General features: G+C 36.6%; 2 protein-coding genes across 9 annotated transcripts in view; one reads left to right on the top strand and one right to left on the bottom strand.

Moving 5' to 3' along the window:
* The window catches only part of ABCD2 (ATP binding cassette subfamily D member 2), a 78,671-nt gene extending 74,930 nt beyond the window's left edge, over positions 1–3,741 (bottom strand). For 5 of the 8 annotated variants that reach the window (XM_081483674.1, XM_081483678.1, XM_081483673.1 and 2 more), the window contains exon 1: positions 3,617–3,741. The gene's annotated coding sequence lies outside the window, so the exon portion shown is untranslated. The remainder of the gene's footprint in view (positions 1–3,616) is intronic. The other 3 variants (XM_081483676.1, XM_081483675.1, XM_081483679.1) reach the window with 1 other exon arrangement.
* A 73-nt stretch (positions 3,742–3,814) lies between these two features.
* REDIC1 (regulator of DNA class I crossover intermediates 1) overlaps positions 3,815–12,888 on the top strand; it is an 87,175-nt gene continuing 78,101 nt past the window's right edge. The window contains exon 1 of the mRNA XM_081483685.1: positions 3,815–3,977. Within this exon, the coding sequence (XP_081339811.1) occupies positions 3,955–3,977 (23 nt within the window). The 5' untranslated portion in view covers positions 3,815–3,954. The remainder of the gene's footprint in view (positions 3,978–12,888) is intronic.

Here is a 12,888-nt window from a genome sequence, read left to right as displayed (position 1 = left end):
TTCACTTCTACCACCCCTGTGTCCTCTAGAGAGTTGGTACTTGGAGGTATGTGCCTTTATATTCAAAAGTTAACCATTTGGAAGTCAAATGGGAATTAGATGATGGAAATAGCTTCTCCACTATCTTACTTCATTTTGCAAGAGTCCCTTGTCTTTTGTAAGCTTATGTTTTGTTTGTTTTGTTTAGGTTTAGAGGTAATCTACTTCCCATCTCCATTTTGATTATTTGATAAAAATCAAGTGTTCAAATATATTCTCTGCATCTCTAATGGAGGACTAAACTGTAAACAATCAAGCAAAATTGTGCATATTTTAAAAAATGTAACAGACATGTTTTTTAGGCAAAGATGAGTTATTCTCAAAAATGCAAAAACATTTTTGCTTCACCACTCTTCACCGACCTCCCTGCCCCACACACAACATACACACACACATTTCTAGTCAACTGGAATCCTGGGAAGATGTCCATTAAATGAGAATAGAGGTTGGCAAATTACAACCCAACCAGTGGGCCACATCTGTCCCACCTATTTTTATGTAGCCTATGAGCTAAGAATGCGTGCTTAGTAGCTTCAGTTGTGTCCAAATCTGTGTGACCCTATGGGCTGCAGCCAGCCAGGCTCCTCTGTCTTTGGGATTCTCTAAGTAAGAATACTGGAGTGGGTTGCTGTGCCCTCCTGCAGGGGATCTTCCCCATCCAGGGATTGAACACACCTCTCCTGCCCTGGCAGGCAGGTTCTTTACCACTAGCGCCACCTGGGAATAGTTTTTACATGTAAACTCTGGCTGAAAATACATCAAAAGAAGAATAATATTTTGTGACATGAAAATTATATGAAAGTTTTGTGTCCATAAATAAAGATTTATTGGAACATAGCCACACCCATATATTTACTTATTGTCTGTGGCAATAGAGACAGACAGTTAGGTAGATGAAGTAGAGGACAGAGACAGAATTAGGTAGATGAAATAGAGCACAAAATAATCATTACCTGGCCCTCTAAGGAAGTTTGTTAGTCCCTGTGCTAGAATATTAAACCTGTCTCATTGTCGAATGATCTTCACTGTTCAGTTGACTGTGACTGAAGAACTATCGTCGCTTTTATAAGTAACCATATTTTTAACTTTCAACATTCCTCCTTTTCCAAATACTTATATGACTTCCAAGAATCATCATAGGTCTCTTCATTTGTTTGCATTCAATTCAGCAGATTTACTAATACATAAGTGGCAAATTCATGCAAGACTCTGATAGTTGGCCATATTAGCAGCATAATCTATCATTCCATTAAGACTTTCTAAGTCTGTACAGAGATCATAGTGCCATTTTTATTTTCAAAAAAAATTTTGTTCCTAATCCCATGCTTTTCCAGTGTCAAAATAAGGCTGCCTTACATTTATAAAATTGAATTCTTTATGTCACATCTCCTGACCATGACAGGACATGTGGAGGATCAGGATAAACTGAACTTGGGGTGATAGGAGGACGTTCAGTTGGCAAAACATGATACACAGAGGGATGCACGGATCAGGAAGCAGTTGGCAGTCAAGGGAAGTGGCTTGCATCACTGGCGTAGGGCAAGATCAGGGAAGAAACAGGGGAGTGGAACATCTAGAAGCGAAGAAAATTAGAGACCTAAATATGTAGGCAGGTCAGTTTACCAACTGAAAATGAAACTCAGGTACAGGAAAAGCTTTTAAAGCCTAGAGTGAAAGACTTATTAGAATGAGGAAATAGGTATAAAGAAAATAATCAAGATAGAAATTTGGTTACCAGAAATGTGGTACAAGGAAAGTTGAAGTTCAGTTACTAGAACTGGGAAAAGGTCAATATAAGATTTAACCTGTTGTAAAACCACAAAAGTACAGACCTAACTATCATCACTTAAATTCCACAACCCCCCTATAATCCCACTCTGCTCCCAAAGGCTAGGATTGATTTGAGCTTCTGAGACTAGACTCAAGCCTTCAGGAAATGCAGAGATGGTAGAAAACCAGATAGGTAATTCCAGTTGGAAACATATGCCATTTAAATAAGAAACCAAGAATGTCAAGGTCCTTCTTTCATAATGCATTTAAAGCAACAATAATGTTAATTTAGTTTGTGTTTGAAGCTAGAGAAAAGGGAGGTGAAAAAAAAAATCACTGCTTACTATAGCAAACATAGCTTGTCGAGTTTACATGTTTTTATGTGGGAAAGTAAAATTTTCTTAAGAGGGAAGGAATAATCTTAGAAAAAGATATTGAAAGTAAGAAAAATTAAAAATAAGCAATAATTATTAAATTACTCTCTTCTCAAGTGCGATACTCTCAATGTCCATGTCAAAGTGGACACTACCAATGTTCATTGAAGAGCAGAATTAAATACACTTTATAAATGATACAGAATATATACATATATTAGAAAAAGTATATGATTTATAAACTGCAAAACATCAGAAATAATTTTTATAATAAACTGATATATATATACTAGTATAGAAATAAAAATATATCATGCAGATAATGCATGTTTGTATTTTTGGACAGTAAGTCACCAGAAAGTAAATAATTTTTAGTAATAAGGTTTAAGAATTTCGGATGGATTTTTTTTCAACAAATGCTAAATAATATTTTAGCAGTGCGGTATTTCTTTCTTGAACTGTTTCCTCACCCAAGAGATTACTTAATTGCCCTCTGGCCCAAAATCACTCAGTATTTGACTCATTATCAGTTGTGCTAGCCCTTTTCATGTGAGGCATAACATTGACAATGAAATCTTAGGTCAACATTTCAGTTGTTACAAATAATATCTAGTCTAATTCAAACCAATGATAGACGTACTTCACTGAATTTTTGTTATAAAAATCAGTAATTTTATGGTTATATATGGAGAAAGGCATGGCAACCCACTCCAGTGTTCTTGCCTGGAGAATCCCATGAACAGGTGAGCCTGGCAGGCTACAGTCCATGGGGTCACACAGAGTTGGACACAACTGAAGCAACTTAGCCCATGATTATACAGATGCCTGCCCTGGGACATAATCCTATTTTAGGTACTATTTCCTAATGACTTAACAGAAAATGTATTATATTTGAAATTATGAGATATTCTCCAGGTTAATATGTGAAAAATGATCATGACATTTGAGGGAAAGAAAGTACTTTGTGCATTTGTTTGGGACAAGAGATTTCTAGTTTCTAATCAAAATATAATAGAACAGTTTGTAAGATACATTTTTGTAAGGATATTCAAATATAATACAGAAATGAACAGTAAAACTCAATTTTGTTTTGAGTTTTTTCCAGTAAAGAGTTTAAAGTCTTTGGGCTTTTATAGCTAAATCAAGTTTTGATGTGGCGTTATCAAAAAATTACATAATATACAGACTTGTCAATTACTACAGTGCAATGTTTCTAATAGACAACTGTTTACTGAATATTAGAACTAAAAATGAAAAATTTTAAAGGATTTGGAGAATCGGTAAGTGGGAATGGAACTATTTTTAGGATTATGCATCTATAACTTTGTCCTCGCTTTCTTTTTCTTCAGCAAGGTTGGTGTTTGACCTGAAGAAAGTCTGAAACCAATAGAGAACTAAATAAAATTACAGTGTAGGTGGTTTGAAACACTAACCCTGTGACCACAGTCCGGTATTTCATTTACTTAGCCTTCCCCTGTCTGAGCGGTTAAAACTGTTGTGTTCTTCCTCCTTGACGTGGGCTAATTTCTTTCCCACAGCTTCGCTTCCGGTTCTGTCTGGATAGGTTCCCTGCAGAAACAACAGAGGCTGCACGGAGGCCTGGAAGCCGCCTACCCCAGGCCGCAGAGGCTGTCGGGAGGCTGGGCCATATTGCCCGGAGGCGGGAAGGAGCCATCTGAGGCCAAGGAACTTGTCGCTCAGCGCAAAACGAAGACATCGGAGCACCGGCAGTCAGGATCCCAGTGTCTCCTCGCTTCAAAGTTTTGAGGAGATGAACTGGGTTGGGGGTTCCCGGTAAGTTGTTGCTGGCTCTTAAGATTGTAGCCCTTGAGTCCCTGGATATTCATTCCCATAATGGCGCCTCTTTCCTAGGCCCTGGAGGGCAGTGCACAAACTTAACTGGAAAGAACTTGCCAGGAGTGGGTTTTTAATCGTTATCCAAGATGGGACAGCATAGTGCGAAGTCTCTATTCCTAAACCGGAAGCAATCCAGTTTCTCCCTGCTGTGTTTCCCAAGGCTTCACACGTGGAGCCACTTTGCATGAGGACTGTGGGTGCTCTCTGTCCTGCATACTGCTCTCATGAGGCCTCTCAGCACCTGATCTTTTTTTCAGCCTTCTTTCTGTCCTGCCCTTCTTTCTTGGGAGGGGTTTCTTTGGGTCAATATGTAATCTTTGCATGAACTTGAAAAATATTATGGAAGAAGTTGCTGCCCTTAAATCCTTTGATGGGAGGTGGCGGCAGCATCAACCATAAAAATCCAGTATAGTTTGTTTCCAAGGAAGGTAGAATAAACAATTTTTACTTTAATAATTTACAGAGAATTTACAATGTATTTTGTATTTAGGAGTAAAACATAATAGGTTGGAAATTTAGTTTTGTATAACCTATTCATTACTGTTGACCTTGAAGTCCACAGGATGGAAATTATGTAGGCCTAGAATTTAATTTGATCAAATTCCTTGATGAAAAAAATTGTTCTGATTGAAACTGAGCCATTAAATACATTTTTTTTTTTTTTTTTACGAGTAGACCCAGGAGAGTAGTATATGGATGTAATATAACACATTTAAATTCTAATGAATTTTACAAGAGGAAAGACATCTTTGGCATTCACCAAATATTGTAACTGTGCCCAATAATTTTAGCAGATGCATTTATCCTGTTGAAGAATATGTTAGCATTTTATTTTAGAAACTTATCTCCATTATTTCTGGCTAGTGTTGTAACATCAAACTTACACTTTGAGAAAAGTGAAAATTCTCATACAGGCTTTGCAAGATTTACTTGATATGTGATTATAATTTCATACAACTTGATTATAATATTCTTTAAAATGTGACTATTAAATAAGTCATTTCACAAATGCTGAAGCATTTAAAAATGTATTACATTTTAAGCCTGAAAATGTTGGTACTGTTCTTACTCTGTCATATATCTCAAATTTCTGATTATTCGGGGAGTAGTATTTGGGGAGTTGCTATTGGGAGGATTTGACGAGAGCATACCACAAGAAATTTGTAGTCAAAGATTGTGTTTCTTAGAGTGAGATAGTACTGTACCTAGAGTTGTTAGTTACCAGGGCACTTAAGAAACCACAGAGAAAACATGACAGACACATCTCCTTGGAGCATCAGTTTTACTCAGAGATAAGAGGAAAATAATATTTTAAAATTTAAACTATCTTGGATACATTATAGAGCAAATTGCAAAATTCTTGTGAAATTTTAAGATAAAATATGCAATTTTAAAATAAATTTTCTTGTGCATGGTGAGGGTGGAAGGGGTGAGTGGGCTCCTTAGGGTCAAACCCAGATTGGTAATGAAACAATGAGTATTTCCACTTTCTGTTAATACTATCGACAAGATTAGTTGATCATGGTGTCTGATCTTGAGACCCTAAAGGGCCTCAGAGTCCCAGACAAGGCTTAGTAATCTCTAACAGCTGATTGGTGCTACTATAGAAGAGAAATTTTAATTCTTTTACTAGACCATCCTGGAGTACTTATTTATTCTCCTCTGATGTTAGGATTGTTCTGCAGTTGAAAATTTTGAGAACTAGTAGGAACTTAAAATATAGACAAAGGAATTAACTGGAGAGCATTTACTGAGTTCCCTCAGAACAACTGCTTTGTCATAATATTCAACATAAGTATTCAACAAATATGTCCTATTTAGGGCACTGTTAGTCTGTATGGGGGGGGGTTCAGATATGCTGCTGCTGCTGCTGCTGCTGCTAAGTCGCTTCAGTCGTGTCCGACTCTGTGTGACCCCATAGACGGAGCCCACCAGGCTCCGCCGTCCCTGGGATTCTCCAGGCAAGAATACTGGAGTGGGTTGCCATTTCCTTCTCCAGTGCATGGAAGGGAAAAGTGAAAGTGAAGTCGCTCCGTCGTGTCCGACTCTTAGCGACCCCATGGACTGTAGCCTACCAGGCTTCTCCGTCCATGGGATTATCCAGGCAAGAGTACTGGAGTGGGGTGCCATTGCCTTCTCCGGGTTCAGATATAAAAGGATATAATTTTGGCCCACAAAAAGAATATATGGTAGAATGGTGAGATTAGAATTAGGTAAATGACTATAATAGTAGATAAATAGCACTTAATATTTAACAAGCACTGTTCTTTTTATATATTAGCTCATTTTTTTCTTAATAAGAACCTTATGAGGTATATACAAATGTATCCTCATTTTAATAATGGGGAAACCATTAATGTTAAGTGACTTGCCCAAGATCACCTAGCTAGTCAGTGGCAGAGTTAGGTCTTGAGAACACTGTGCTTAACCACTGTGCGTGCTAAGTTGCTTCAGTCATGTCCAACTCTTTGTGACCCTGTGAACTGTAGCCCACCAGGCTCCTCTGTCCATGAGATTCTCCATGCAAGACTACTGAAGTGGGTTGCCATTTCCTCCTCCAGGGAATCTTCCCAACACAGGGATCAAACCATCATCTCTTATGTCTCCTGCATCGGCAGGCAGGTTCTTAAACATGAGTCTTGTAAAAGTGGCCTGTGGATAAATAAATAAAGGGCTGTGGATATTTATAGAACTGAGAAGCAGGAAATTATATTAAGCCTTGAAGGACAGCAGTACTGCACAGAACAAACACCATGAAGAAGCAAAGAGATACAGGTTCTTAAAAGTTGAAAAGGAGGTAAGATAAATAATCAAATTGGAGACCTAATCTTTAGCAATAGTTCCCATAAGAGTTGGGTTGAGAGGGGAGGTATTAAAGAACTTGGAAGAATTATTTGACAGATAGTAAGGGGGTCTGTATAAGGACAAAGAAACACTTAAGGGACCTATACATTTTTGTCAAGGGAATGAATGAAGCAAGCTATAGCAAGTTTATGTTTTGGTCATAGCAACTTGATTGCATGCATTAAATTAGAAGCAAAGTATTCTTGTATATTATAGGAACCTGACATGTATTAAGTTTAATTGCAGAATCATCTAATAGGAGGATCTTAACAATTGCAAAGGTATTTACAGTTTTCCTTGGCATAAAATAAACTTGGCATTTGACTTTTTGCTGCTCTTCAGTTTAGGGCTCTACCAGTTAGTTATACATAACATGTCTTTTGTTGTTAGGGAAAGGGCTATGGAAGAAGTAAGCTTCCCTTATATTCCTTTTTAAATTACTTGTTTTTTCTTTAGTGTTATGGCTTGGAGATCTTTGTAAAATGCCATAACATTTCATTTCAAGCAAAGTCTCATTTAGGGTAAAGATATTTTATCTAAGTTGAAACTAATTTATATATCTCTGATAGTGGTTCCCAATCTACTGTCCCTGAAACTTGCTAATCAGTGATAATGTCAGATTTTTCAATTTAATAGACTGTCCTAAAATTATATTTCTCTTAATTTTTTTTTTATTATAAAGTGCCCTTCTCCAGAATGGAGAAGGCAATGGCACCCCACTCCAGTACTCTTGCCTGGAAAATCCCACGGACGGAGGAGCCTGATAGGCTGCAGTCCATGGGGTCGCTAAGAGTCGGACACGACTGAAGCAACTTAGCAGCAGTAGCAGCTTTCCAGCCTTCTCCAGATGAAATTAAAATATTAGTAATTTGTCACTGTTACCAATTAAAAAAATTTTTACTTATCTGGGAATTTTTCACCTAGAACTCTTAATTATTGTTTTGTATTTTTTACAAGTCACCATCAAGACTCTGTATTTTTCTACTCAGGTTAATGTGTAAATTTGAGAGAAATCAGGTATAAGCACTGATTCTTTAAATTTGGAAAATATTCTCTTTTATTTTCCTTGTTTATTGACTGGTGATTTCTTTCACCAAATTCATAGTTACCTCAGAAATGAAGGTTGTAGGACAGAGGAAAAGGAGGTAGAATATAAAGATGTAACCAGTCTTTGGGCCACAATATGCTATTCAGAATGAGATCAACTTTTTATAACTTAGATTAAAGAATGTAACCAGTGTTATAAGAAAGACACTTATAAAATCTTGTTTATATTTAGATGATGGAGAGGTTTGCAGTTGTAAATGTAGGCCTAAAATGTTCATCTGTGCAAAACATTTATTTAATGCTATGCATCAGGTGTTGTGCCAGGTGGGGGTACAAAATAATTGAAATTTAGTCAATGATAGATTTGACTCTATAGTTAATAGTTCATTGGGAAGGAGGTATATGACATGCCATTAAGCTTGAAAATGTTTAAGATCAGAGGCTAAAATAAGTAATTTTAAAAATAGATACTGTGAATAATAGTAAAGCATAGGATAGTTTTAGATAGGATTTGGCAAATTAGAAACAAAAGTGAAACTTCATATGGAAAAAGACAACAAGAAAATAAATACTACATAAGTAATTTGAGATAAGATTATACATTTAAATATTTAAAAATGCATGTGGTGTCTACTTGTTAGTGAAGTGAAAGACAGACAGAAAAGTTGAAATTTGATCTGTTATTGAGGACTCATTCAAATTCAGATGTAATATAATGAAAGTGGCATTTTATGACGATTTGTGGGATTAGTAGTGTGTAGGTTGGAATACAGCAAGACTCCCAAGATATACAGTTAGAATTCTGCTTGGGGAACTAAAAACAACTAATACTATTTTTTCATTTTCTGATATGACTATATATTCTCTAAATGAAATCAGTGCTAGTGCTAACTCCTTTTGGGTATTTCAGGCTATGTGAATTTGGGCTGATTATTAAACCTCTCTGTACAAGGGAAGATCTAGGTTGTTAGGAGCCCACTTTATGTAAAAAATTCAAAATTGTGATTACAAAATTATATATAGGACTTGGAAGGGGCATGCATATTGAAGTGAAGTGCCCTGAAACTTAAGCTTTATGGTAAATTCTCTTTACAAGAAATTAGCCTCTATCTCTCTACATCTCTTTCTTCATCTGTTAAATGGGATAATACTTAAATATACAGTGAACAGGGCTTCCGTGGTATCTCAGTTGGTAAAGAATCTGCTTGCAATTCAGGAGACCAGGGTTTGATCCTTGGATCAGAAAGATCCCCTGGAGAAGGAAATGGCAACCCACTTCAGTATTCTTGCCTGAAAAATCCCATGGACAGAGGTTCCTGGTGGGCTACGGTCCATGGGGTCACAAGAGTCGGATGTGACTTAGTGACTACACCACCACCATGCAGTAAAGGTTGTCTCAGTTGCTCGGGACAGTCATGGTTTATGCTTGTAGTCCTAGTAGCACGTCCAGTTCAGCTTTTGTCTTGGAAGGTTTTTGGGGTGTGGGGGGTTTATTTTTATTCTTTTTGTAAAAATTTTTAAATTTATTTATTTATTTTATTTTTGGTTGCACTGAGTTTTCAATCTCTAGTTGTAGAAAGCAGAAGCTATTCTTTCGTGGGTTTCTCATTGTGGTGGCTTCTCTTGTTGTGGAGCGTGGGCTCTAGGCATGAAGGCTTCAGTAGTTGTAGCTCACAGACTCTAGAGTGCAGTCTCAATAATGGTGGCACACAGGCTAAGTTGCCCCATGGCATGTGGAATCTTCTAGGAGCAGGGATCGAGCCTGTTTCACCTGCTTTGGCAGGTGGATACTTAACACTGCACCACCAGAGAAGTCCTTTATTTTTATTTTTAAATGAAATATAGATGCTTTACAATGTTGTTTTAGTTTCTGGTATACAACAAAGTGATTCAGTTACACACATATATATATATACATACACACACATACTATTTTTCATATTCTTTGTGGTTTATTACAAGAATATTGAATATAATTCCCTCTGCTGTACAGTAGGACTTTCTGTTTATTTATTTTATTGGCATCTGCTATTAAAGTGTGCTGGAATATGAGTGGCTTACGACACCTAACTTGTTAGAGTAGATGAAGTATTTAATGCTGCTATCCTTGCTGGTGGGCAAGGTGGCTCAGTGGCAAAGAATCTGCTTGCCAAGGCAGGAGACATGGGTTTGATCCCCGGCTAAGGAAGATCCCTTGGAGAAGGAAATGGCAACCCACTTCAGTATTCTTACCTGGGAAATCCCATGGACAGAGGACCCTGGTGGGCTACAGTCCATGGGTTGCAAAGGAGTTGGACACAACTTAGTGACTAATCTAACAACAACAATCCTTGCTGGCCGCTGTTCTAACAGCTAGTTGTACCATTGATGCTAAGGTTGGAGAGATTTGTACAGCCACCGTGCCTGGAGTTGGGACCAATAAGAAACGTGGAAGATTTTAGATTGGGTGTCAGTGAAATATCTACAAGGAACAGGTCATCAGACCTGTCAGTACTCTTGCCTGGAAAATCCCATGGACAGAGGAGCCTGGTAGGCTGCAGTCCATGGGGTTGCTAAGAGTTGGACACAACTGAGCGACTTCACTTTCACTTTTCCCTTTCATGCATTGGAGAAGGAAATGGCAACCCACTCCAGTGTTCTTGCCTGGAGAATCCCAGGGACAGGGGAGCCTGGTGGGTTGCCGTCTATGGGGTCGCACAGAATTGGACACCACTGAAGCGACTTAGCAGCAGCAGCAGCAGCAGCAGCGGACCTGTCAGAGAACATACAAAGGGTAGTTGAAATGTTGTTGCCATAGTGCTTCTGTCAATAATTACTTTCTTTGGTTATATTTTTGGATAAAACTTTTGTGAACTTTTTGGCAGCATGGAGCTCAAATAAAGAAAAACTAATGCTAAATGCTAAATTAAATTCTAATATTTTGTTTTTCATTAAAGTTGATATGAGTCTGTAACTTGTGTACATGGTGTGTGCCAGCATTTATCACCTCTCATGGCTTTATCATTGACCACATGACAATCTGAAAGTACTACTGAATCTACTGAAAAAGCATAGGATTTGCTTTCAGATTTAGAAGTTAGTTATTTTAAGGAAATTATAGTTTCAGACAGTAATTTGATACATGGAATTGCAGAACATTAAAGATAAAATTATTTCTGCAAAGATAATATGAATACAGATTTGGTGGATCATGGCATTATAGGTAAAACAGGATTCTTACTAAATTATGTATCCTATATAACCAAGATATGTATGGAATTGGTTGTAGTTTACAGATATTTCATAGTTCCATCCAAAGAGGCTTGATATTTTATCACACAGAAAAACTGAAGTTATCAAAATTTCAAATAATTTTATAGATGCACAGTTAATATATCTGCATTACAAAGTTTTTGAGATAATACTAATGTTGAATACAAATAAATACTTCCGCATGTCATTATAAGCTTTCTGTCTTTGCTGCCTTCCATTAACTGAATTTTACAAGCATTTAAGTCCTTATGATGTGGTTGGATGGTGTCACTGACTCAATGGACATGAGTCTCAGCAAGCTCCAGGAGATGGTGAGGGACAGGGAAGCCAGGCATGCTGTGGTCCATGGGGTAACAAAGAGTCAGACACATGTGAGTGACTGAATAGCTGAAAAGAATTGCTTTATGAATCAGTCTGTTTGTCCTGCATTGTTATTGAACATTTTTGTAAGCATGTCCTCTAAATTTTGATGACATTTTGTTCAAAAACAGTTGGAAATCTTTACTCAAAATATTCCCTGAATGAAATGAAAAAATGTCAGCTGTTGAATGTTTTAGTGAATTATAATTATTGAAAATAATGTTTTTAAAAATAAATTGTGAATAGCCTGAAATATACATCTATGTTGGGGTATCATTCACATTCTAAAATCTCTTCCACTGTGTGATTCAAGAGATGGCTGCTCAGTTTATCATTACAGCCTGTGACTGTAAAAATTGTTTTCTGTGTGAAACTACTCTTAAGAATTAAGTATCTAATAACTTACTTTAATGAGGCTCTGTATTCTGAGTATTATTAATAGATGTGTTTCTGCCATATTGATTTCCCAAATGTTTTACAATACTTTTTGCCTTTTATAGTATATACACATGTAAAAACTTTTTTCTGGTATTAGAAGAATTTATTTAAAATTATAATATTCTAAAATATATCATTAGTATTCCTAACACATCAGGTAGACTGGCTTTAGTTTTAAGGAAAGCCAATGTAAGTACTTTTTCTAGGCTAGTTACTGCCCTGAATCTTAATAAGTCTGCTAGCTGACAGAGCTAGATTTTGATATTTTAGGTTAATATTAATTTCAGTGTAACATGAGCCATAAAATATTATCTTTCATTTGTTAGTTATTAGTCTATTAGTTTTATTTATATTTTTCACTTTTAATTACACTTAAGGTATTATTATATGATTTTAACAAACTGGAAACAGTTTCTTTTGCCTGGCACCATGGCACTAAAAAATAAGCAAATTACAAAACAAAAGAAACAAAAAAGAGTAATTCAAGACTAACTGATAATTAAGTCATATGACACCTATAATTTTAAACCCCTAATGTATTGGGTTGGCCAAAAAGTTCATTTGGGTTAACAAAGAATGAACATTTTGGCCAACCCAATTGTACCAGTATCTCCTGCATATCTATGTAAAATGTACATTAGTATTGTGTTTTATATTTCTTTGACAATTTTATTACCTTTGTGTCTTTTTTCCCTAAAGAAAATATTTCTTTAACATTTTGCTTTAAACATTTTCTTATAAGAAAGACTAGCAAGGGGCAGAATGCCCTGATATATTTTTGTACTCAACATAGTTTTTCTTCTGTCTCTCTCTGCCCCTCCCTCACTTGCTCTCTTACTTTTATCCCCTTCGTTCCCCACTTCCCCTCTGTTAACCTCTTTACACCTGTTCTGCTTTTTTTCTTAAC

The sequence above is a fragment of the Giraffa tippelskirchi genome, chromosome 4 (genome assembly GCF_054371585.1).
Source record: "Giraffa tippelskirchi isolate mGirTip1 chromosome 4, T2T-mGirTip1v1.2.pri, whole genome shotgun sequence".
Classification (NCBI taxonomy): Eukaryota; Metazoa; Chordata; class Mammalia; order Artiodactyla; family Giraffidae; genus Giraffa; species Giraffa tippelskirchi.
The sequence above is the reverse complement of the archived record's forward strand: the minus strand, read 5'-3'. Positions and strand labels throughout refer to the sequence as shown.